Source organism: Electrophorus electricus, chromosome 6 (genome assembly GCF_041902795.1).
Source record: "Electrophorus electricus isolate QZ-2024a chromosome 6, ASM4190279v1, whole genome shotgun sequence".
Classification (NCBI taxonomy): domain Eukaryota; kingdom Metazoa; phylum Chordata; class Actinopteri; order Gymnotiformes; family Gymnotidae; genus Electrophorus; species Electrophorus electricus.
This window is the reverse complement of record NC_137502.1, coordinates 12,270,780-12,297,785: the sequence shown is the minus strand read 5'-3', so window position 1 is coordinate 12,297,785 and position 27,006 is coordinate 12,270,780. Positions and strand designations below refer to the sequence as shown.

The window sequence follows — 27,006 nt, the reverse complement described above, 5'->3', positions numbered from 1 at the left end:
AGCCTTCCCTGATGCTCACTATGATCATCAACACCATCTCTCCTTCATTAGAGCCCATCAAGAATCCGAACTCATTATGCAGTATTTCTTGTCTCTGCCCATAACACAGCATGAGTTCCATATAATGGAACATACACAGGAATGTTTGTGGTTCTACAGTTCATCGATCACTGTTGATAAGGACCTTGACATGACTGGTAGTAGTGGTGTTGAGACATGCGCTTGACTTGGATTAAAGTGAGGGAGAGTTGCACAGCGTCAACCTCACTCTCTAGTCCCAAGCCCATCTGGATCCAGTGGCAAGACAAAAAGTCATGACGACTGGAGATGGGACTCTTGTTTAGCAGAACCTCCCATGCCACGCCACAAAAGACAAGGAAAGCACTATACTGACTCTTTCCCAGATGCTTTAGGAAAAAAAAAAGAGCACATAAAAGGAGCATCATTTCAACATGGACAAACATCCAGGAATGAACTTCATCTGACCTCATACGAGCCGTCACTGCATATCTCAGTATTCGCTTGCACACCTTGACCTGGACTTTGTGTACACTGTTTATGTGAGGGATGTGTGTGTGTATTGAACAGTGAATCATTACAGGAGGTAGTCACTAAATATGTTACGGGGGGGGGGGGGGGGGGGGGCATACAGTGCATGGGGTGAGGGCTGTGATCACCCGCCTGCTGCTTACCTGTGCGATGCTCTCCGGGTCCAGACCCTTGCCATGAGCCTCGGAGAAGCCTGGGTACTGACCCGAGGATGTGGACCTACGGATGGGTGGGCTCTCCAGCTTCTTGAGGGACTCATGGCGGCTGATGTTGGTCAGGCTGCCGTGGCCCGCACGCCGTCGCCTATCGGGGCTGTCAATGGGGACTGGGCCCCGGCTGCGCAGGAGCTCCCGGGGGCTGTAGTGCCCCAGTACGGGCGAGCCCAGGTCCGCCGTCCTGTGGCTGCCATGGCTCTGCGAGGGGTGAACCACGCAGTGGGAATCGCCAGGCCGTGCTGGGGGCCTGCGGCTGGGGGGGTCACTTCTCTTCCTCTGTCGGCTGCGGGGGAGAGGTGGGTTGCATGAGTTTCGGTGTGCAAAACGGTGTTGTGTGTGCCATAATGATCTGTAGTCAATGATGTCATTGTAGCAGACCGTCTTTCTTTGATTTAACAATCTGGAGGTACAACACCATATGGACATAAAGTCACATTTATGCAGCCAATACACACCTTTATAGATGTGTTGTTTAAGTATTTAGTATTGAAACGTATTTTCAAAATTTACTATGACATTAACACAGTTTTTAACAATGTGGCTATATTCTGAACATGACAAAATTGCCTAACAACATACGAATGAGTTACCTGATTGTTTGCTGTTGAATGCTGAGAGTAATGATTTATCTAAATACAGTCAGCTAAACACCACACAATAATTCTTTTACACTACCATGTGAATATTTATGTAAACTAGTGAGTTGATTTGCTGTCATTACCGCTTAATCTGACCCTTAATGGATCTTCTCTTAATTCCCTGATAATGGGAAGTGTCTGTGTCTTCAGAATTATTATGACACTCCATAATTGACAGAAATTAGTTAAATATGAGGACTTTTTCAGAAGTACCAGTTTATATACAGCAAGGCTGCTCAAGATGATCGATGTTCTGTAAGATTCTAGCAGTTAATGACAGACAGGTAATTTGATAGGTAGATGCAGGGGGAAAAAGCAACAGGAGGCTGACTGAGAAATACGTGATCATGTTGCAGAGCAGTGCAACGCCATAGATTCACAGGTGGAACTAAGGCCAGCTTCACTGTGTTTGGAATAATGGGCAAACACACTGATCCAGGGAAAGAATGTGCAATTGCACTTTTTGACCAGCAGAGTGTGCTCTACACCACATGAAAACATTCATGTTCAAATATGCAAGAATGACAAACCAACAGAGACTCTTTGAGGCAAGCCACAATAGCTTATGTAGCGTAAGAGTTGATTCTGGGATTTGATTTTGGATTAAAATGTCCCCTTCACTAGTGTAACCAATGTATCTTAAAGTAAGCTGTGTGAAGTCCCTAATGCTTAAACATTTGATTTTTGATCACATCTGATTAAGATCACAAAAACTAGACAAACAATTTAGTTTATTGAATGGCAGTGCAATATTGAAATTGCTGAGCTTTTGTTGAAATGAAATGTAACTGCTGAATTTATTTATCCAGCAGTGATGCTCTTCTCTTCCAGAAATAGTTCTTGAAGAGTATATTTGGTACTGAAGAACTACACTTTATGATTTGATCACTATAATCTCATTCTGTTTACTGCACTGCACTGAATTAGACAGGAAGCTCTCCTTCTCCTGAAGGAAGCATGTTCTTAACTGCTCTCATGCAAGGAGAATGTCTAAAAAAAGACAAATCCAATGAATGATTTAGAAGTGAGGAGACACTGCTGTAAGAGAGGGGAGAGAGGGAGACAGACGAGATGAAGACTATGCGCCAGTTAAGTGGGTCCTGCATTCCCAATGATCTGAAAGATCAAACACGGATTAAAAACAACCCATGTAAATAAACTGTTAAATGTTCACTCTGCTTTTACACTCATGTGAAAACAATGTGGATGAGAAGAACCACATATGAACTGGTAGTCTTCAGTTGGTTTGTTATACAAGATTTCAAAGGAAACACAATAGTACATGTGGAAATGTGGGTATGATCAGGGGACGAACCAGGCCCTCCCTTTCTTTAAGGCAACTGATAGTAGATGTTTGGAGTTGTTTTTTGTACTGTGAGTTGGAATTACTGTCCATAAAGGATTTATTTGGGATGCACGCACCATCTGCAGTTGCAGACCGAGTGATATGTTGGGAGTTTCAACGGACAGTGTGTTACTGTGGAAACGGTTCCATTGTCTCACCTGCTGATATAAGAGTCGGGGAGCCTTTCTGAAGGGGACCCCCGATCCCTGCTGGAGCCCATCTCTTCTCCTCCATGGCCACTGCTAGTCTCACTGTCAGCCTTCTGGCTTAAAGTGTCTGAGAAGGTATCATCCCTGAGACATAAACCACACGAGGACAAAATAAACCTCATTAGTCAGCTTGTAGTGAAGTGCCTACTGGCCTGCTACATACTGCGCTGCTTTAGAACACAGAGATAACTGACCAAAGCAGCACATCTCATCTAGCTTTAAAGCTTAACAACACATTAGTTTTAAACTATTATATTAAAACCACAGTAAAAAACAAACAAACATGACAACATTATACCTGTGGCAAATGAAATGTGGAATCAGACTGTGGGACTGAAAGCACAGAAGTCTCCATCTAAAAGGACTTTGCGCAGATGGTGTGTGTGCATGTACAGTCAGTGAAATCACAGCTAAGAGCACAGGACATGTGGCTGGAACACCGTGCACACAAACGCCTGCCAGCATTCGCTTGCCTACACATCAATGAGACGATTCCCAACTTACCTAATGAATCACTGTAAGATGTGTGCAGTGTTTCGACCTCTAGTACCCTAAATCAGTTGTGGGTATCATGTGGGAGCGAAACACTGTGCTTTGTAGCAGCACACTCCTGGCTCTGTGCTTATGGAGGATATCCTGCCTGTGTGGGAGTCACTGCGCAGACTTCCTTTCCCTCTAAATGTGTCTCTTTGCAGGACTGAGTGCCTGACACTGGCTACCTCTGCCCCTTCACCTCCCTCCGGCTGGCCTGTGAATTACCTCACACCTAGCTCACATCAGCAAAGAGCCCCAGGATACATTATTCATACATGCACCCACGCACGCACACCAGCGCACACACACAAGCGCACACACACGCACACACGTCTTTGCTCTGGGTGTGGCATCACTCCGGCCAGTGCCTGATCCATTAGCTTTGCCCTCTTAGCAAGAAATCTAATGTGTTCAGTTTTGCTGCACAGGTTTCCTAGGCAGCAGTCGTCATGGCTGTGGTATTTGCTTAAGAAAGAGTTTACAGTGGACTGAACTACAGTGACATAATGAAATGGCATTCCCACTGCTGCCAAGATGAGTAAACTAGGGAAGGACAGCCAACAAGAGACTACCATCTAATCCCATGGCCCACTGTTACTGATAGGCTAAGCTCAGGTACCAAGGCTCTGTTTCTCTGAGAACCTGGCAAACTTAGAATATCAAAAAGATATAAAGGATTGGCAGATAAAAGTCACGAATATGATACCGTACTGAGCAGCACCATCACTTTTTCCCCACACAAAGAAAGAGGTACTGACAGATTTAAAGAGGACAATATCTGATCATTCTTTATTATCATGTAGTTAACAATACCAGTTAAATCCACAGAAACAATGTTGTGATAGGAAGTTTCCTAAACCGATTTACTCTAAAGAAAGTGACCTTGAGAGAGCTCTCTCTGGAAATGCTACAGCAATAAGGACTACCTAAGTGAAAACCCGATACTGAAACTGGGTCTGAGGAAATGTCATAGAGGTGGCAAAATTCTCTGTTCAGTCATTGCGAAATTTGGGAATTGTCAAAAATTTGCTGACTGCATGTAAATAAGGGAAGCAAGCAAAGCGATGAAGACCTTTCAGTCTGAGGCTTGGGCACTGTTGAGAGAACCCTACTCACATGTCCTGCACCACGATGTACTGGTGTGGCACGAGTCCGTCGATGCCGTTGTGTCGGCCTTCCCACCAGTCGTCTGAGGCCCGCTGGTAGAGCAGCAGAGACGCCCCCTTTTTGAACGACAGCTCGCGTGCCGAACGGCCCACGTAGTCGAACTTGGCTATGGCTTCGATGGGCTCACCTTCTGCACAGGACACACACACAGGCACGAGAAAGACAGGGACCTTAGAGACAGTTCAAAAGAATAAGCAGCCAGAGATCCTAAGCCACTTCAACCCCTTTATCCTGGAAAGAATCAGGGAGATTTCAGTGGCTACAACCAAGCAAAGTGCTTGAAGAGTAGGACCATAACCAGCACTGGATATGATATTTATAAAATCCACTTGGAAGGAATCCACTTGGAATGAATCCATGCATTTCATGCCACCCCAGGGCCTGGACGCAGGCTTTTTGCGGCTGTACATTATGCATTTTTAGTAAATTACTGTTTGACTGCAGTAATACCACCAGAAAAACTGGCCACAGTTCCAACCTTCACTGCTATGACCCTCTCCATGGGAGAACTCAGGAGAGTGACAGAGGGCTTCGATGCATGTAAAACAGGTACAGGTCTGGCAGCACTGGAGGCTGCCCTACCGTTGCTTTATCAATGCGTCCTAGCTGATATCTTGGCCTGTGTGAGGCCACATTCAAACCCACAACATCATGGCTCGCAGAAGGAATGTGCAGCAGAACAGTGGCCTATCAAAGCATTCGATGCACAGCACAACTATTACAGTATTATCTTAATAATGTGCTTTTATTGAAATAATTCTAAATTTGTAATGCTGAGTGCAACCACTAAATATACAAAGATATTTGGAAGGTACGGAAAAGGTGAACCACACTTTTAAAAAGCCACCATGAAAAGCACACAGGCTTAGGGGTATAGCAGGGAAGCAGTGCAGGCAATGAGGTGGTGAGTGAAAAGCTAAAAATAGCTGCCGCTCCTTTATCTCTTTCTTCGTTTTTTTTGTAGTCAATTTCCACCCGTCAGGTAATTCTCCCCATCACACAGCAGCTGCCTACCAGGGAGGGCGAGGCCAGTCACGTGTCTCCTCTGAAGCACATGCAGCCAAACGGCACATGATTTCAGAGCCGAGCACGCAGCACAAGAGGCTGCTCTGTGGAAGCAGGCATTACTGCTCACCTGGCACAGGCTCACATATGACGAGGAGCAGTCTGAACACAGAACACAGACTTAACAGAGTGGAGATAAAGCGTGGAATGTTCTGAAAGAGCACAGTCCTCTTTACATACTCATATAATGGAATCCATGATTTAAACACGCACAAAAAGGCACAGTGGATGTCCCCCCCCCCACCGACAGTTATCTTCGGCCTAGATTACAACAGTGCAGAGTAGAAAATGAAGAGCTAAGATTATATTTAACAAAACTTTGGCTAATTCAATCTTATAGTAATTGCAATTACACATACTAAGATTAACACTCTAATTACCACAGAGTAATTTTAATTGAAATAAACAGAAAAAAACAATGAAACTAAAGCCCATGACTCAACAGTGTCTGCCAACCATGGATAACGTGTAGCCCCTGGACTACCGAACATAGCACATGGTCATATGGGCTTCCTGGAGACCTGGAATGGTGTGCCAGGAAAGACACATGGCTCTGGGCTTTCCCAGCACTCATACCCATGGAGCTGTATACACACCATCCACTGCCCACTTTTGCTGTATCAAGGCCTGCTGAACTCACGCGCGCGCACACACACACACACACACACACACACACACACACACACACACACACACACACACACACACACACACACACACACACAAATATACACACAAATAAGTGATTATGTAGCAATTCAGGATCTGAGAGTTACCTAAAGTGAGGCCTAAATCTGTCCAAATGAACAGTGTGAACACAACCCTTTGAAGGTCTTTTGTCTCTGTAAAGAACCAACAAGTATAAAAGTCCTGGAATGGCCAACCTTCCCAAGTATGGGACACCAAAAATGTATCCAACACCAAAAATGTATAGCTTGGCAAGGCACACAGACAAAATCACAGCCGGACAACTGGTCCCCTCCCCGTCTCTGTCCTTTGCTTCAATCTCTCTTACATGTGCATCCTCTCTGCTCAGAGGCCAACATCCTCCCCTAGCTACATAATGCTCTTCAAAGGCCCTGTTTGGTCTCCACTTCACCTGTATTTCTCAGTGTGTATGGCCACATTGCAGGAAGTCGCATAACGTAAAATGCAGCCCTTCTTGACCAGCAGGATACATAGAGTACCTAGCAACAGACACAGAGAGTGCATACAGTGATAGGCTTGTTTTAGACATATAGGACAACACTGCATACACAGCGTGAGTAGCTCTGCCCCTGGCTCCATGGCTCTATGGCACCAGCTCCTCCACCACATTGCCTCCTCACTAGGAGTCATACAGTGGTTCTGAAAGGCACTTCCAGGACCCAGTTTCCAGCCGACTTTAAGTGTCCACTGGGAGTGGTTGCCAAATACTGAAGACCATGGACTAAAGAAACTCAGATATTCTCCAGAGGCAAATGATTAGTTGCCAATTAATACCAGTAATCTGACCCAAGTTTCCTATTATGAAAGGCAGACAAAACACAATGTTAGCAGTGCAGGCATAATTGGGTGAGAACCTAAGTCAGCTGAACGAGCCACAAGTGTCCCACCGAGAGCCAAAGCTAGGACGAACCTCCTCCTCCTGAACACCCAACAGGGCAAGAATATTTGGAGCAAAACCATGGCAATTAAGATTTTTATACTTGTGGATATTTATAATGAGCTGGGACTGTGAATTACATCAAGCATCAGTGGTAGCTGATAGAAATTCTGACAAACATACAGCTAACCAGGTGACTGAGATCTGATGGGCAGTGAGATGAGAACAGGCCAAGATAATGTGAGTGTAGAAACACTGAATTAGGGGCTGATGATGACTGATGGTTGTAAGTGAAATGCTTGTATAGCATGTCATCAAGTTTGGGGGTGTTTCAGTTGCCATGAGAATGGGATTTGTCTTTTCTGCAGTGTTTGGAGAAGCACTGATTGGAAAGATGATAAAAGTGGAGCCTTGGGAATAGACACTGCCACCTGTCATGGATAAAGCTGAACAGCAAATGTGAACGTCCCTTAGCTCCCTCAACAATGGTCATCAAATATGATTCCAGCATCTTCCATTTCAAAGCAAAGGTTAGATACATTAATTCTTTATTTGCAGAGAAATGGATAAACTGTGCTAGGTACCATTTAGAAACTTTACTCACTACAGATCTGTTGTGCATTAATATAGTGGTTTAGAGTTGAATTTATTCGAAAACCATATTTAGAACAATGTTCAAACAGCCGTACACCCACACGGTCTGTTTGTGAAGGCTGAAATAAAAACCTGTATAAAAAATGTATTCCTGCTCCCACAAATGAGATGTCTGTTTTCAGTAGGATTGCATGCAGTTTGTTGCTCGGACACACTTCTGCTCTCGGCTCCTTTGAAGGGCTACACAGAGGAGCTGGCTGAAAGTTCACTACCTCACACAGTCTTAACCTCTGTCCCACTCTTATTGCAGCTCTCTAGCCAGAACTGCTTTGCATACAGTAGCTCAGCTGGCAGGCAGCTTGGATTCTGGGCCTCATGAAAATTCTAGCATTCTTCGCTTGCTTTTGAATTTCTTTCCTTCTTTTTTTCTAGGCACAAAGTCAGAGCTGTATACAGAGCAGGAATCAGCAAGATTCTGTTTAAATGAGGCAATAATAAACAAATCCTCTGAGGACATCTGGTGTACACCGCAGAACTATTGACAGACAGCTTGTGGAGAAAAGGGAACAATCATTGGTATACACCTGGGTGTGCGCCCTTCTGTTTTTAGACCCGTGTTTCTCTCCTCCCAGAGGATTAGAATAAAAAAGGATGACCAAGTTCCCTAGTCCCTCTCCTATATCATTTCATTAAGACTGCTGAATGTCAGGACCAGTATGGCCAGTAGGAGCTCCACTTATCCCTTTCAATACCCTTTGTGGATGAACTCGACCAAGAGACCAAAAGTTGGTCAAATGGCACGTTACCAAAAGTAGTAGTGGGCTCCTTAGATTCAAAACCAGATATTTTTGCTGAATCACAGCATATGAGACAGGTAGCAGCATGAACTCAGCTATGTAGGTCAGCTCGATTACAGCCTTGAGTGCTTTACAGTTTCAGAGGTAAGAAGAGCTACAAAGTTGGTTTCAAAGCTAAGATCGTAATGGCGTGATCCCGGAATCTTAATTTATGCTTTTGTCTCACAAAACAAAAACATAAGTCCTGCAGAATCCCTCTCAGCAAGTGGAGTGGATATGTCAGATTACAGTGAGAAAAAGAACAATCTACTCCACAGGCACTCTACAGGCATTCTGCACTGTATCAAGTCTCCACAACCACGTGGGATGCAAGGTATCAGCTTGCAGCCATGGAGCAGCATGCAGCTTGAATGAGCAACAAACTGGGAGCTACACCTTAGCCTCCGTCAATGCCTCCAACAGACAACTGCTTGAGTGGTCATTAAAAGCAAACTTACCATCCTCACTGGTGTGTGTCTCAACCCCTCCATCCTGGTCCACCTCCTCCAGAATGCCATGCTCACTAAAGGGACTCTCACTGGGAAGACATCAGCATGCGGTTAAGACTCAGATCACTGGAGAGACCTCCACTTAGGATGGCAAAAACAGCATCAGATCCATGATCAACCTCAGTGCCCTTCTGCAGCTAGCTATAGGACAATGGATGGCTCGAACTACCCAACCAGGTGCAAAGACTATGATTACAGATGCCTGAGGTTTATAGTAAAGGGCATCAAAGTTCTAACTGGTTTTTGTTTGCCATCTGTTGAAAATGATTTCCCACTGAGTAAATGTACAGTTTAAGCATGAGTTGTGGGCTTGAGGAAGGTTGTCATTAATATTCTTGGCATTTCTAGGCATTCAGGGTGCTGTTAAGGTGATTGTGATGCTCTCTGCAGTGCTATTTGGTCATGAACTCTGGCATTAATGCCCCTTACATCCCACCTGATTACCAATGATACATAATTGCACCATTTCCAACTAAACACTGCCTGCACACTATGCTATTAGGAAAATTATGACAAATCAGTGTACATGTTACATGCATATCCGTGAGTGAGTGTGAATGAGTTTGTGTGTGTGTGTGTGTACGCATGTGTGCACAGGGGGAGGGGGAGAGATATAGGGAAAACAGGAAGGATAAGTCTGGTTTGTGTATGCGTGTGTGTGAGCACTAGACATCTCAAGGACAGATGCAAGGAGACATAGGAGACTTGCTTCAGGTGAAAGATGAAGCATTGCTGAGAACAGAGGTGGGGTGTTTTTATGAGATGACAGAGTAATGGACTTCTCTCCCGCTCACACACAGGCACACCCACACTTACACCTAAACACACACACACAATCTCTGTGTCTATCTCTCTTTCTCTCTGTCTCACACACATACACATAACCCACCAACCACCCACAGCTGTATGCATGCAGGTAGGAAAGCAGGAAAGAAGGATAAGTTTGGTGTGTGTGTGTGTGTGTGTGTGTGTGTGTGCGCACGCGCGTGTGTGTGTGTATATGTGTGTGCGCGTGCACGCTGGCAGAAGACTTTAGTCCTTTCCTGTACTTCTCCTTAAGCAGCACAGAGAGGAATTACCATCTCTTTGTTGGCAAGCTTACCTTACCTTAATGACTGTAATTTTCATGATCGTTTCAGTGTGTCTCACCTATTGGAGGCAGACATCTGAACCACTCACAATAAAAGCTTCCTGTCCTGTCAAAAGCGCTTACTGTAGACACCTCATCATTTCTTCTAATTACCCACACTGATTCCAGAACCAGCCCAAGTACTCTACACATGCATGCACACACACATGCACATACATACACACACGCACATGCACACGCACACCTAGCTTTCTCAATCTAGGCATAATAAGGCCTTTGGCTCTGAGCCTACTGCTAAATTCCCACAGCACTGAGAAATACTTAAACATTGTCTGAGTGTCTAACAGCTGACCTTAGGATTGCACGTTCCAGGCAAATTACTATAGAACATATAAAGGGGGCTGCTAATCGGTAATCTATAGTTGAGCCTATGTTAGCTTGCTTTATCAGCAGCAACTGCACACTCTATTCCCCTTGATAAATTTTGGATCTAAGTCCTGTAGACAGCTTACAGCAAAGCCACAAATTTACTAAGGAACTGGGCTCAAGGTCAGACAGGTCCTTTATTCTTCCAGGCACTGCCCATGACTTTAATAGTACAACCAAGGCCCAAGCGCCACCCTCTGACAGCTATGGGCTCTAATCTCCTTTCTCGCTAGTCCCAGTAAGACCAGGCAAACACAAAAGCAGTGGGCCAGCCCAGTCGTGGCTCAGCTGCTAAGCCATGTCTCACCAGTAGTCTCCCCCAGCCATGCACTTCTCATACACAGGCCCGTCCAGCTCCTTGGCATCAGGGAAGATGGTCTCGTGGTGGATGATGATGGTCTTGATGACCTCATTAACGTGGGCCTGACAGGTCACCTGGTCCTGGGTGTCAGGGGTGGGCATGAGGGTGGGGCCAAAGCAGATGGCCAGGTTGTAGGGGTCCATCATGTTCTCGTCACTGTACTGGGAGAGACTGCAAGAGCCAGGGCACAGTGATGCACAAATTATACTGACAGACAGACAGAGAGAGAGAGAATCACCATCTAAATTCACATATATGTTCATTCCCCCCACTGTGCTGTTTTCTACTCCTGTTTGGTTTAATTTAGCTTACACTGAAGCCTGCAGTGTCTGTGGTAATCACCAACTAGTTTGACTGAAAAGACAATACAGCCTACCCTAAGGATGTTGTCTTTCTCTACATTTTAATTTGATTGCATGAATACCTGAATTGATCGGACCCATACCGACTGGGCAGACGAGGCTAGCACTGTGTGTGTGTGAGCCACAGCAGTCAGTACCACCAACTCCACAGCAGCCAGTGCCACCTAGCTGGGGTCCTCCACCTGCCGCACTGCACCGTTTCACTCAGCCCTTTACGCTGGTTGTTACTATAAGAGCCTCTATGCAAGGGAGTGGCAATAAGGATTTTTCTGAAAGTCTGTCACTGTGTGGAGTCTTTTATGCAGTATTTTCAGAGCTATATATAGATGTGTGTGTGTGTGTGTGTGTATGTGTGTGTATGTGTGTGGTGTGTGTGGTGTGCGTACGCGTGTGGAGCATCTCACGTCATGTGCATATGTTTCAACTTACTGGTTGAGGAAAGCAAACAGGTAGCGCATGACCACGAGTACAGATCTGGGAACTGTCAGAAGGATCTTCCGAATATACAGGGCTCTCTCATACAGGTTATCTATTCCTGGGAGACAAATAAGACAGAACAAAGAGAGGAGAAAGAAAGAGAAAGTTCGAGACACTAAGAACATGTCACACACTGCACAGTCTAGACAAGCTGTTTGAAGTTGAAGAGCTGACAAAGAACAAGCATGAAATCCCAGCAGAGAAGCGGAGTTTGAGGCTTTAGGGAAGTCTGCATCTGAGATCCACCCTGACTCATAAGAAGCAGCTTTGGATTTTCTGGCTCACACTGCTTGGTGTGACGCGTAAAAGCAGAGAGTGTGGCAGCTCTTTCCATTCCTGATCAGGAGACCTCAAAACATGGAGGTGTTACATGAATCATCAGTCATACCTGTCACACATAAGAATTTCAACTGATGCAGCGAAAACAAGAAATTATCTTGGCACTTGTACATTTAGAGTAATCAGATCTACGAAATCCAGTGAAACAATTCTGAGCTCAGCCCAAAACTCTTCGGCTTTGTACGTCTGTAGTGCTGAGACTGGCTACAGCATTTGGCAGCCGAGTCAGGTTTGATGGAATGCATGGAAACGTGCATGAATCCACCCGACACTGAAGTGCTATATACCGCATTCAGACAAAATGCACGCTCCAGTACCAGTCACTGTCTGTCCCTCTGTCCTGTCGTGCAGCGCAGGTGATATGGTTGACCCATCCTTGTGCAGTGTTCCATGCTTGCGCATGCTGCATCTCTCACTACACCTGCTCCATCTCAGCGTGTCCACTGCTGGCCTGCTCTGGCCCTGATTTAAGACTGGGGTTTACGTCGCAGCTAACATGGACCCAACACTGCAGTCTAAGCATAAAAGAGTTCTGCTCCCTTCCAGAGTTCTGCAGATAAAAGCGGGGTCAGAATGTGCCAGTTTTACTGTGGGATTGGGTAGAATTCATCCTGACTGGTTCCAATTAACATGCATGTAAAAAACTACTTTTTCACAAAAAACATTGGAGAGTGGTCATCATTTCAGAGACATGTTATTTCCTTTTCCAGTCTAAAAGGGGAGGGGTGGATTCAGGCTCATTGTTGCTTGAGATTACCACATTACTGCTTTCAAATCACAACTGGTAAACAGCCGTTCACACATTCATGCTGTGCACATATGCAATTTCTTCACATACTGGAGAGGTGCACAGATGTAGTAACACCATCATCATGCAACACCAAGCACTAAGTTATAGTCTTTTTATCTCAGGGTCCAGTCACTGGAGTAGCCAAGCACTAGAGCCAAATGCTCTTTAAAGGAAGCTGAATATTTATTTAAGCGAGTCAGAGGTATTGTTTCTAATTATACCAGCGACTGCACCCACAGCTCCCCTATGGCATTAATAAAGCTGATTAACAGAGCAGGGAATGAGGCGAGGCAGGAAACTTAATGAACTTAATTTTTTACTGCAGCTTTGAGTTTTCAAGTCAACTGGGTCCCCAAATATCTACGAACAGCTCTTCAGTGCATGGGGTGTTACTCTGGGTGTTCCTGTACACTGTTTGCTCTGCATTTGCCCTTTCCAGCCTCCTCTCCTGCTGCCACTCTAATCTGTGCTACAGGTGTAAGGCAAAAAGAGCCACAACATTCAGCTCTGATCCTGTCTGATAGTTCAGTACTTGTCAGACAGAGAATAGTGGCACAACCTTTGCCCAAAAGCATGAACACACATAGCCACAGGCACACGTGTGCACCCACCCACACACGGTGATCCATACATATCTGCCACTGTAGCTCAGATGATCCCCAGTGGCCATAGTAACAGTGCTTGCAAGTTGAGCCTATGAGGGGATGCAAGTGGGGGAATGAAAAGTCTAAGACATTTCCATCAGTTACACTGACCGGCTTCCCCAGTTGGACCCACGTGCCTGTCACAAACCCAGACACGCACACACCAACCCATATATTTCTCTTAGTCTCACACACACACACACACACACACACACACACACACACACGCACACGCACACGCACAACAGTAGCCATTAACTCTCTCCCTCTTTGTCCAGTGATGTCCCATTCTGCAACACAGTTTCCATTACACTAATGCTGAAATCAATCAGCAGAGCATAAAACCCTCCCTGATCCCACTGATGTACAGCAATCACTATGTCCTTCCAATTGAGCAACCTGACAATGTGCTATTCACGCCAGCACAAAGCCTAGCTGATGCTGCACAGAGCACTGTGTGTGTGAAGCTGCAAGTGTTAGCCTGGAGCAGTGGAGTGCTTCACAACGACAGTGAAGGCAACCACTGTTATGGCCAGGGTGAAGAGCTAATGACTGCCTGCTCTTTATTTACTGGAGGCCTTTAGAATGAGAGCACCAGCACAGCACAAAGACTGATGACCAGGAATGAATAAGCCTTTATAACACATGTAAGCAAGCCGTAACGGAAGCACACAAAAACATAGTGAACAATGAGTAAGTAAGCAGGGATTGATCAACAAATTGTCAAACTTATGCCTAAATTACTTATGTCTCACGCATGTCTCATGAGCTTCACCTTTAAGTTTCGTAGCCATGTAAACCTGCAGGGTGAAATGTATGCACTTACTGACACAGGAGATGAGGTCATTAAACCTCTCCTTTGGGAAGAGGGGGTTCTCCAGACCCCGGAAATACAGTTTGAGAACACCTGCCACTGAGTTAATGTCATGGTTGCTCTCGTCGTCCGTCAGAGGGTCGTTACCTAGGAGACACAACAGGTTTTAATATGATACATTACTCTCCACTCAGATTGTTTATACTGAGATAAACAGCCCCAAAACATAACCACTGGTGCTGTGCGGTGCTGATCAAGTACATAATCTACCACGGAAGAATGACATTCCCTTTTCATACTGTCACAAGCAGAAATGGAAAAAACAAAGGCGACTGCTATTGGTACATACAATAATGCATGTTAATAGAACCCAGAACACCTGGTGGATGGTCCAGAAAGCAGACAACACCAGTGTAGTGGCAGCAGCAGGTATGGGCGCTTAAGGAAGCAATTTATTACTTTGCTGGAAGAGTTGGCGCTTCACGTGCCATGTAAGCTGGTGGAAAACTCGACACGTGGGCGACACTTTACCACCCACCTCTCTCGAATGAGTTCTTAATGTCATTGACTTCAACTTGAGATCCTGAGACACGGAATATGCCTTGATGCTGGAGGCCTGTGGCGAGAGAAAGAGAGAGAGAGAGAAAGAGAAATTAATAGAGAGAAAGAAACAGAAAGAGATAGACAGAGAGCAAGAGAGATGAGAGAAAAGTGAGTACTCGTGCCTAGTTGAGTATATATGTCCGTTCAGTGAGCTGATTCACGGGAGGGAGCGTGAAATGTGATGTGAAAAGGCCTCTTATTCACGTTAGAAGAGCTCCCGCTTGCAAATCAAAGATCATCATTGAGGCAGAGAGAGGCTGCTAAGGCCTGGATTAGCGTTTAATAAGCAACGCAGTCCAGGTTTTCTGAGATTAGTCACATCATCTCCTTCATCTCATTTGCAGGTCTGGCCACACATGGAGCATCAACTCTTTACAACCATGCATGCAACAGAAAAGGCCTATGTGGGATCCTTATTTCTGTGGTACACACAGGCCTTCAGATCTAAGAGGTTTGTCCCATGCCCCAGCAGGGGAGGGTGAGCACTGGCTAGCCCTCAACCTGGAGCCGAGAGCCAGCTGGCCTGGAGAAAGGACAGGTGGCAGTGAGCTTAGGACCGTCACCAAGAGAGACACCAGAACAGGAGCACTATGATCAGATTCCCCTCAGAGCTGCTCTGGGGCCAGAGCTTGTGCCATGTACGTTGTGTGGGTGCAAAAAGACACAGTAAGAGTTGAACTGGAGTACAGCTTACCGTAAAGATTGATGAATCGAATGCAGCTTTCTACCACACGTGGGATAGCTTGCCCAGAGTCCTGCAAAAAAAGAAGTCCACGGGTGAAGTGTCTGAACACTCACTAAAGTATAACATTACTTTGATTTTAGCATCATTATTATATTTTAGCATTGTTATTATATTTTAGAGCATTATTATTTTTTAGATCATGTTAGAAACAGTTTGCGACAGTTTGCATTCCCCTTAAACCATAACACATGCTGTGCATTTTGACACTTATTAGTTGAGAGAACACTACATAAGGCAGAGGGATTACAGACCCAGAGAAAAATCATTTAAGCTCAAAATCAAGCTTTCATTCTAATGTGTCTATTTTATTCCTAGACATATCTAATGAGTCATATTTAATCATATTTAATAGCTTGGGCTACACAACCCAATGACACAGCAGTTGTACTAACAAGCAGAAACACAGTGTCCACCGCCACGTCCTTTACCCAGCTGGGCACTACTGTTGCTCACCCCCTCGAACTGCAGGAGCATCATGATCGGATTGCCTCTTGGCAAAGCCAGGCCTGTTTGTTCTAGGCTTGGCCAGTCTCTCCCTTACATGCTTTTAATAATGCTGTGATCTGCTTTCAGCCCAGGGAGTGTGAGGCCGGTGTACTGGTCAAGCGTAGCCCCTGGGCCAAGCATCAGACTCCCAGCTCCTCATCCATAGCATTCTGGCCTGGAACAGGCAGAAATACTCAGGGGTCTTCCACTGATTTTTAAATGACACCTTTGCTCTAACTGTAGTGAGATTTTTACAGCTCTGACCTAGATGGCCTAGGCTGCAGCTCTGAATGCTCTGAGCAGTAGAGGAACAGTGTGACTGGTTTTATTTTAATATGACGCTCACAGGGACCTAGTGAATATGGGACGCTGCTCACTGATGCTTCTTATGTAACTAAAATGTAATAATAAATAGCATGATTAGCATGAAAAAAGATCAAATCAAATTATAAATATTAATAACAAAACTCTCATACATATTTAAACTGTAAGACCTTAGGAACTGGAAAGCAAAAACCTATGCTACTGCTTAACTGCTCATATTAAAGTAAAATGAGCAAGGCATATCTGGGTCTGTAAAACCTCATGCACATGCACATGCACACACAGAGGAAACGTTAAGGGGCAGGGCAAGGCAATGGGATTGGTTGAGACAAACAGGCAGCATGAGCCAATCAGAGCATGACAGAGTCTCTACCTGATGCCTGGTATGAGAGTTCCGCCGTCCACGGCTACAAGCACAGAAGAGTAAGCAAGAACAGGGAGGAAGGAGGAGACAGAAAGAAGCAAAATCCGAGTTATTTTGTCCCAGCACTACAAGCCACCAATAGCAGCCTATGAAGCTATCATCAGTCTGCCAAAGGCACTAGCAGAGTCAGTCTTCCAAAAGAAAAACACAGGGGGGCAGACCTGACCTTTCACCACACACACAAACATACACACACACACACACACACACACACACACACACACACACACACACAGCCACACACACACACAGCCACACACAGCCCCATGTTGCTCCTGGGTTTCAAGACTCTGCGTTCATAGACCAAATGGCCAGACCATAATGATCTCAGGAAAAGGTGAGGATAAAGCAGGATGCCTGGGGCACAGTAGGACACAGAGAGTAGGCAAACATATTACTGCAACTGCTACACGTAGTACCTTAATAAAGGCCTCCAAATTGCCATTAAATAGCTTAACGTTAAAAAGCGACCGAGGTCTGGACCTCCTTGTGCCAAATGGTTTAGGTGGAAGATTTGGAGGCCTAACACATGGAGAGAGGGTCACATACATGGAGTGTCATTTACTTTGCTTTTAATACTTTCTTACTTTCTTCATAAAAGTTTCACACACAAAAAAAGCATATGGACATTTATTAGCAAAACATTATTTATTCTAGCATATGTTTCTACTCTGAACACACTATGTGGTAGCATGTAATTTGTCTGCTGACTCCCTAAAGAGCTGCCACTGACAGGACTCAGTTCTGCAGCTAGATTCAGAAAGCACCACCATGAGCCAAACAGAGGAGGGCCCTCATCTCCTGGCCCTTAAAGAGAGCTGGGCATGCGTGGGAGGGCTTGCCAGGGTGGAGGCAACCCAGCTCAGCCTGCTGCATGTGGGCATACACCTGATTGCCATGCGACATCATGGCCATGGCCACACTAACCCGCTGGGAGTGTGGGAGTGGTGACCGGTGAGAGGCGTCATGTGCGCTAACGAGGCCCTAGGCATGGGTGCTCATTGCTGAGGTGTCATGTGGCTGGGGGCATTGATGGGTCCCATTTATATTGGATTTTCATTGATGTCAGAATTTGTCCAGAACGCCAGAATATTGCTGTATCCTACCAAAAAGTGGTGCCAATACCCAAGCGCAAAACACTACAAAGCACCCTAACCCAAGTTATCTGTATTATCTGCTAACATCTGCTGTTAAACCTTTCTCTCAGAGCTTAATTGATGATTCCCCATGGCTTTCACTTGAATGTATTCTACAGTGACTGAAAGAGACTAGATCTGGCAGTGCTTCCTGGACACTGGCAGCACAAAGGCAACTCGAGAGTGCATCGAAGGAGAAACTATTTCTCTTGTGTGAATGCCATCCAGCCAGCGCCATTAGAGCCATTTCTTTGGGTCACCTTCCACGTGTAAAACAACAGAGCTACACTCTCCCTGCCTCAGGCAGAGAGCACTTTGATCCACTTGCAAAGAGTGTCCTGCAGGCTTTCTCTAGTTCTGAGTGAAATTAAATCTAAAAAGCTCTGTTGGCGCAGTGCAGAAAGGTTGCACCCTGGAGAGCAAAATACTGCTTCAGCCTGCCACTTTGGGCCATTACTGAACAACAAAAACAACAACAACATAAATCCACACAAATACTAAACTTTTTAGGGTGCTTTTTTAGATTTCCAAGGAAGTGGAAGTCAATAATGCTAATGAAAAACGATGTAGAGCTTTCGACTGAGAAGCAGACAGCAGGTCTTCTGAAAAACTGTGTTTTCCCAACACAGCCTCACCTGATCTCTGACCTACTGTTAATCTGTTCTTGAAAAGACTAGCCTTAAAAGCTTGAACAGGGTAGAGAATGAGTTTTACCTTGTGGTCATGTACTCTGCTCGGTGCCCTAGACAGGGGTAGACAGTGGGAGGGAGAAGAGAGAGAGAGAGAGAGAGAGAGAGAGAGAGAGAGAGAGAGAGAGAGAGAGAGAGAGAGAGAGAGAGAGAGAACGAAGAGATGTCAGTGCTGTGATAGGATGACTCAGTTGTCAGAGCCTCTGCAGTGGCCCATGCACATGCTCAGTAAAGCATATGCAGGCAACCATCTGCTTCAGTTTTGGGCACACACACATTCGACATTTAAGGCTTGTTAACACACATCAAAAACTTTTCAAACTACCATTTTTGCCCCTCTCTGGAGCTTTTAAACTGGCAGGTCTTAAACGTCTATCTCCCAATGCACCTGGCATTGCTTGGGAAATTTTGCCCCTTAGTCTGATTGACAACTTCAAGACCGTTTATGCATGGGCTGCACAGAGCTCATGCAGTCCAGCTACAGAGCTCACGTGGTCCAGCCATGGAGTAGTGTTGTGATTAGTGTTTGGCGTCACTCAAAATGCATAAAATGTTCATTCGAAAACCACAAGATATAAGCACGTGCAGAATTCATCAGTTGCAGTATGTCTGATGGTTACCTTCTCCTAGGGCTCTCTTCAGTAAGTCATGCTTTGCCTGGAGTTTGGCAATGAGATTGCTGCCCTCTAGAAACTCACGGAATTTCTGCAGAGACACCAGAGGAAGAGCAGCATGACACCACTGGAATTAGGCTGTTGACTGGATGGAGACATTAGCCAGCAATATCATGGGGTGAAGAAAGACAAGGGACCAACAAGCCCTGTCGTTTAACACAGTCTCTCAGCTTTACTCTCCAAACTCCTCCAAGTGGCAAATTCTGAGTGACAGTTGGAAACAGCTTTGAGTTTAATGATCATTGTCTTGGTCAGCTGACTAATAAACTGAGCTCTAATTGGATGAGGGAATTAGTTCTCACCATGAAGTAGAACTGCTCTGTCTCCTGTTGGTTGGCGCGTCTCTTGGCAATGCTGGGTTTGCTCAGGTATGTCTCAGACACAGTGGACTTGACTGACTCTGTGGAGCGGCTGTGATGGAAACACTCGGAGACATCATAATCCTCAATAGTCACCATGTCCTGTATGGTGGTCAGTGTGGCCTCAGAGGTCTTCTTGACCTACAAGCAGCCCAAGATTCAGCTTAGTTAGACAATTAGAAATCCATGTGGAGCCATAGAGGACAGTGCAGGTTTGAGCATGTCAGGCATCAAACTAGGTCTGGGTTCACCAACACAAGCTTGTGCTGTTCAAATGCAAAAAAACAAAAAAATAAGGAGGTAGGGACGCACATGCTCATAACCAAAGGATGAGGGTGAAGGAGGGATATGTGGAGAATGAAAGAGAGAGAGAGAGGGAGAGAGAGAAGCGAGAAGCAAGAATGGCATGCTCAATAGTAACGTGGTATTTCCTGACCCAGGAGAGAGAAAAAAAAATCTGATACACACACACACACACACACACACACACACACACACACACACACACACACACAGAATGGCCACTTCATTAGAGACACACATCAGTTAGCACACTGGACCTCTTTGGCTTTCAGAACCACAGTAATTCATAATTGCATAGATTCCACTGTTGAAATCGCTTTGTAGGAATCTTGGCTCATGCAGAAATGATAGCATCTCACGGTTGCCGCAAATTAGATGGAGGTACTGACATTCTCTGCACAGCTCATTCTATCTCAGCAGAGATGCTCTATAGGATTAAGATCTGGGGACTGTGAAGGCCAGAGAAGCAAGGAAAACTCGCTATACTCACTGTATATGACCCTTGGGGCATGGTGCATTGTCCTGCTGAAAGTGCCCTTTTGCCAAAGGGTAAACAGCTGCTATGAGTCGAACTTGGTCGGTCACAATGTAGAGGTAAGGCCTACTGTCCAAATGCCCAAATAGAGGTATCAGAGGATGTGGTATCCAGGGTGTGTGAAGAAAACACTCCCCACCTCACTATTCCACCTCCACCAGCCTGAACTGTTGACACCTCACAGGAAGGGCTTATTCATGCTCCTTGTGCCAAATTCTGACCCTCCCATCAACATGGTGCAAAATAAATCTGGATTTATCTGACCAGGTGATGAATCAGTAATCCAATTTATGCAGTTGTTTGCCCACTTTTACCCTTAAACAGCAATGGCTCTTGAATTGGTTGTCTACTGTCTTAGCCTGTTGGTGCTAAGAAAAGATGTGTTGTACATTCGCGCACCAGCTTTGTATTTGGCTACAATTTGCTTGACTGTGCACCACATGTTCATCAGAGCGATTGTTGACATCCTACCCTGAACCCTTTCATCGAAGAGTTGTTTGGAAAGGATCCCCTTTCACTGAATGTTTATCCTCGATCACACCATTCTCAGTATACTTTCAACACCATTGCACAAGAAAATGCCACAAGGTTTTTGACATACTGGCCCTGGCTAGTCCAGCACTGATTATCTTGTTCGAACTTGCTCAGATTGCCCGATTTTCCCATTCTACTATGAATTCACATTGAAGCTGATCCCCGGAAAACTTGATCGTCTGATTTTATGCTGCACTGCGGGGTCCCATGTCTAATTTCCATACAAGGAAACTCCAATCATGAAAGGGCAGGTGTCACTAATAAAAAGAGGCCATTCAGTGTATATAAATAGTATTAAAATCAAGCTCTATCAAGCTCATATGCCTTACAAGCCTTTCTTGTCTCAGGGGAAAACTAATAAAATCCAAGCTCTCAAGGATACACACACACACATTACACACACACATACACACACAGAAAGAGAGAGAGACTAAGTAACCTCCGTGGTCATTACCATCACTTATGGGCATTACCATTTTTCTGCCAATATAAGACCATAGCTTATATAACTGTATACTGGTACAGTGGGCTCATACTCATTAACTTGGGCGGGTCAGGCTAAGCCTTGCCGTAAAGCCTCCTCCTCCTGCACCAATCAATGGCAGGTGACCTCAAAATGGTAGATGACTAACTGCAACCAGTAGCTTTGTCCCATCTCAAACATTGCTGTGTTTTCTCCAGCTACCATTAGGCTGCATGACTCAGTCTCTTTTGTTTCAACCTGAACAGAAAGCCAACCACAAAGGAAAAATGCTGTTCCTTTCACCTCTGGGTAGTGCAGTTTCAGTAGTAGGCTCCACCATAGTTACCACACCTGTAAATGTACACATTTTGGATGGATGTGCATGGGGAAGTCAAAGGGAGGCCAGGCATGCCTCAGACCTCCCAACACAGAGAGCCAAACTTCAGCAAGTCACAGCAGGCAGAACTGCACAAGGAAAAAGTAGAGCAGTGTCAAATTAAAGGACCTCGAAGAGGTGCTGTTAGATAAGAAGGAGTTCAAACTCCATCAATTACATCTCTAAGTGTGGAGCCTCTGGCAGTGTTTCTCATGCAAATCCATTAGGGGACAAAAAACATTGATATGAAGAATGAAGAAGCCCTGGCATGAGTTTGAAGTCTGTGTGAAAACAACTTTAACTGTCATTAACTTTAATAGTGTTTTCATGTTTGACACACTTCATTCAGGGTTTTTTTTTTGTGTGTGTGTGTGTGTGTGTGTGTGTGTGTGTGTGTGTGTGTGTGTGTAAAACAGTGCCTACTTATTCACAAGAACTGTAATGATCACCGAAGAGAGAAACTCTCCCAGCTTAAAAAACATTAGATTTGATCTATTATTCATTAAAATACCAGTTACCTCTGCGGGCATCTAGATTGCACCATTTACACATGGGCTTTTATTTCTGTTCTTTTCTCCCGTAAGTTCATTTGATGTGGGAGCTGAAGCCCCTAGGCCAACCAGATCAGTGAGCACTCCTTCAGCATGGCTGGGATGGGATGTTAAACAGCAGAAGGCGGCCCGTTAGACGAGCTATCAGCAATCAGATGTTTCACACGGCTATGCGTGCAGTGCACTCAGCTGCCTGGCTTTGATGTGCCTCCCCGAGGTTTATCTCCACAAAACAAACAGATACTTCCCTCCGCGGCAGGGGGCCGGAGTGGACTCCGCATAAGGCACAAGAAGAACTTCTAGAAAAATGAAGAGTGAGAGGGTGAGACCAAGTAACAGAAAAGCAAGTGGTAAAACGAGGAGAAAGAAAGAAAGAAATGGAAAAGATGTGGAAAATCTTCACTCTCATTGAGGTCTCTAGCAAACACTATGTGTATCTTATCAAATTATTAGCTCTGTAGGGGATAAAGAATGACTTCAGAAAGAAGCTGAAATGATAGAGTCCTCAGTGCTTTCTTTGCCCATGTGTGTGATGGATTCAGAGTCATGGAGTCAGTAAATCCATTAAAGCATTCACCCTCTGTCTCTTCATGAGCTTTGTAGTGCAGTGTGGCCTTTAGGAAACAGCTGCACCCCAACTCAACTGAACAGCAACAGTGTCGGGGCAGGGGAAGACCTTGCCCTGTGTCAGGGATGCACGGTATACGCGTCCCCTGGCTGTCGAAGCTTTTCCACCAGTACTGACAGCACTGTGAGCAGAAGAAAGGAAATCTCGACTGTGGAGACTCCCCTCAGCCATGTCAGCACCCCAGGACATGCCCAGCTCTTAAGCCATGTCCCTCTGGGCTATTGCTACACTAGTCTGCAGTCAGCCCTTTGTGCTTTTCATCCTGCACGAAGCCCTGGTCAACACGTAAACGCTGACACCAGCTCAGGCCACCAGTCCTTCAAAGCAAAACATTTCAAAGGCCCATCCTGGAAGAGGCTGCCAGGATCCTAATGTCATGAAGCTCTCAGAAACAGGTGAGACAGAATCCGCAGTGAACAGCCTCCTAGGCACACAGCAGCAGGGGGATGACGCAGCCTTCTATGTGTGTGTGTTTGCCAATACACCACAAATATATGCAAGAATGCATACGCTCCATCACATTCACCATTCCCACAAAGGTGCAGAGAGACAACACTGAAGGAACAGTGAGCGGAGGGATGGAGTGACGAAGAACAGAGGAGAGAGCAGCAGGCGCTCGCCTGTAACAACCAGGCAGAGGCCTACTGGATTTTCAGCAGGCGCCTGGAAACGTGGCATGGCAGGTGATAAGAAGGCAGCCGCTCCTGAGACGAGCTCCCGGTAACGGTGTGGGAATAGAAGAACTTCCAGGCAATGTTTGGGGATGAGAGTGGAGGAGAGAGAGCTGGGCATCAGAGGACTGCAGAAACTCTATAGTTACACAACCAACCTCTGCCAAGCCCTCCTAAGCCACATGTTCAATTAGTGCTCAATTAGGCAGAGAAATCTAGTGCAATGCTGCCTCGGCCTAACGCAACAGGAAGCTATTGCGTGTGCCTTCGCTTCTGGTATCTCCACGAAAGCTCGGTAATGCAAGGGCATGCAGTGCACATCATGCACAGAGCCGAGGCCAGTGGTGTTGCTAGGTGCTAATGTTATAGAATAGAACTGTTTTCCAAGCATGGGGAAGGAGAGGCTTTCTGCCTGGCTCACCTCCTCATTCTCGATGTTCAGTGTGGCCAGGCGGGACTGTAGCTGCTGGAGGCGGAGCACCAGCTCGGCTTGCACGGGGGGCTGGGCCGTGATCTGACACACCTGGGGAGGGGGAGAGAGAGAGACGGAGAGAGATAGATAGATAGAGAGAGAGAGATAGACACATCAGTGTCCTGCTTGGAGGAAGGCCAGCATCCCCTGCTCTGGCTAGCGAGCCCAGCCCTTATGCCTGGAAGCAGTAGGGCTTCAAGCCCATCTGAACGAGTCCTGGTGCTGCTGGCTGCAGGGCTGCTTGTCGTGAAAGGACAAGAGGCACCTACTAAAAACACTTACTTAATCCAATCTGATGCTACTCATTCTCTACTGCCGCTCAAGTACTCTACCACCATAGACCAGTTGGTTGTAAACATGAACAGGCATGGTATCAATGGCCAATTAGGAAGGAAAAATATAACAGAATTGCAATAAACAAGTACACACCCTTAGGATAGAAGTACAGTGCGACTCGTTCTCAGCTCTCTGTGCGAATGTGGCTCTGTGTATTCTATATTGAAACTGGAAAAGTGTAACCATGCCTACTCTAGCTTCTCACTAACATAACTTTTTCCTCACTGTGTCGCCAGAGTTTAAGAAAAGCACAACACTGAATTTAATCATTTAAAAACCTTTTCAGTGTCTTATAACCCTAAGGGAGATGCTTTGGTTACTGTGATTTTAAAATCTGTAGGCTTGTTTAAGGTAAAAGGGCTGTTATTATGGTGTGCCATATGAAAGTATGCTCATTTACAGCATTTTCCAGTATATGAAGTATAAACAGGACTGTGTAATACACAAAAACCAGCCTTAGGTGTTTCATACAATGTGTGTGTGCACATTTGAATATGCATGAGTGAGAGATAGAGCTTCCAACCTCATCTCCCATGTGTGGCTGGAACTCAAATTTGGCTGGAGGGCAGAAGGCAGTGGGGTACATCTCCATGAAGCGCTGGCGGTCACTGCGAGGATCCAAGCTGTCCACTGCATTCTCAATTATGTCCAGCCCCTCATGACGCGAAGTCTCCAGGTTGTATTCGGCTGAGAGGTAGGTCCGAAGGGCCCGGTTCAGGGAGGCGTGGTAGCCCAGATCACAGCACTGCTCATTCCACACACACATGGCATAGAATAAACCAGAAGCGACATCAGACATTCAGTTACACACACACACACACACACACACACACACACACACACACACACACACACACACACACACACACACACACACACACACACATGCGCACACACATGCACATGCGCACACACTGTACTCAAACAGCATTCACATTTCAAACGTGCTAATTACCTGGGAACTTATTGTGCATTTAGTACACAAAAAGTCTCCATAACACTCCATAACATAATTTGCACTCCACTGTCATCACAAGGTATATGGCTCTATAAATTGAAGCACTAGCATCCCCCCACCACATCTGAATTATCAACGCAAGTTTGGGCACAGCTAGCGGACATTTTTAAAGCATTAGGTATGCGCCAAGCAGGGCTGTATGACTCAGTCTTAGTGGCCTTGACAGTAATCAGGTCCCTGCCTTTAACCCAGCATCAGATGACTTCATCCTGGGTGAGAGATCTACACTGCATGCACAGACTTCACTTGGCCTTGAAGGGTGATTGGTCTACAGACACACTGGTCTGGCCTGGGAGGCAATATTCATCATATTTTGTCTCTGATTCAGGCAGAGCAGAATCCTGAAGACCCAGAGCAAGCCACTGCAATCGGGACTGAAACCAAGAAAGACACAAGTGCACTTACACTGAGTAACATGACAGGAATTAAAAAGCCTGTCCGAGTATCACGACCAGCACCCCATTAAGTTTTTTTGTCAGTGACAGGTTACATATTTTTATTCTGAGTTAAATTTGCTCATTAGAGTTATAATAATAGGCTTTGTGCTTATATCTTGTTTAAACTGATTGTGTCACCGATTACACTGGAGGGAGTTTGTGTGCACTCATGCATGTGTGTGGCATCCGTGTGCGTGTATGTGTTTGTGCGCGTGTGCATGTACAAGACTGAGATCAGCCTGCTGATGTGGTTTAGCAGCACATGCTTTCAGTGGAACAGGCAGTTGAGTCATGCAGACACTTCCCCTCAGGCCTGATGGCTGAATTTAATCTTCCCTCTCCTTTTAAGTATCTCCCACCTTCTTACTTTCCCTCCCCTTTACTCTCCCCCCTCGCTCTCCCTCTCAGGCAAAGCAGCAATATCCTAGAGGCATCCGAAGTGAACGGGCCAAGCAGAGCTTGGTTCTGGCTGGCCAGGTGGAGTTGGGGGCTGGGGGGCGTTTGACCGACCACTGCTAGGCATCGAAGCAAGGTCACACTGCCATGGCCTGAAAGCCGAATGCAAACGTGTCACCCAAAAGCGCTACTTCCTCTCAGACTCCCACAGGGACGCATTTGCTTTGCAGGTGAAAAATAATATTTGACCAATGCTTGGATTATAAATAACTGATTTGGCCAGTTGGGTCTCAGGCT

At 45.7% G+C, this 27,006-nt stretch overlaps 1 protein-coding gene across 4 annotated transcripts in view; it reads right to left on the bottom strand.

The window, feature by feature from the left end:
* Positions 1–27,006, bottom strand: part of srgap1a (SLIT-ROBO Rho GTPase activating protein 1a) — a 63,347-nt gene that overhangs the window by 3,143 nt on the left and 33,198 nt on the right. For 2 of the 4 annotated variants that reach the window (XM_035525293.2, XM_027009681.3), the window contains 15 exons: positions 25,382–25,603; positions 24,472–24,573; positions 19,933–20,130; positions 19,577–19,661; positions 18,982–19,009; positions 17,551–17,653; positions 15,847–15,907; positions 15,088–15,165; positions 14,562–14,696; positions 11,915–12,020; positions 11,070–11,294; positions 9,196–9,275; positions 4,607–4,787; positions 2,906–3,040; positions 693–1,047 (listed from right to left, as the gene is read on the bottom strand). In XM_035525293.2, the coding sequence (XP_035381186.1) occupies positions 693–1,047; positions 2,906–3,040; positions 4,607–4,787; positions 9,196–9,275; positions 11,070–11,294; positions 11,915–12,020; positions 14,562–14,696; positions 15,088–15,165; positions 15,847–15,907; positions 17,551–17,653; positions 18,982–19,009; positions 19,577–19,661; positions 19,933–20,130; positions 24,472–24,573; positions 25,382–25,603 (2,094 nt within the window). Of the gene's footprint in view, positions 1–692; positions 1,048–2,905; positions 3,041–4,606; positions 4,788–9,195; positions 9,276–11,069; positions 11,295–11,914; positions 12,021–14,561; positions 14,697–15,087; positions 15,166–15,846; positions 15,908–17,080; positions 17,115–17,550; positions 17,654–18,981; positions 19,010–19,576; positions 19,662–19,932; positions 20,131–24,471; positions 24,574–25,381; positions 25,604–27,006 lie in introns of all 4 variants that reach the window. The other 2 variants (XM_035525295.2, XM_027009682.3) reach the window with 1 other exon arrangement.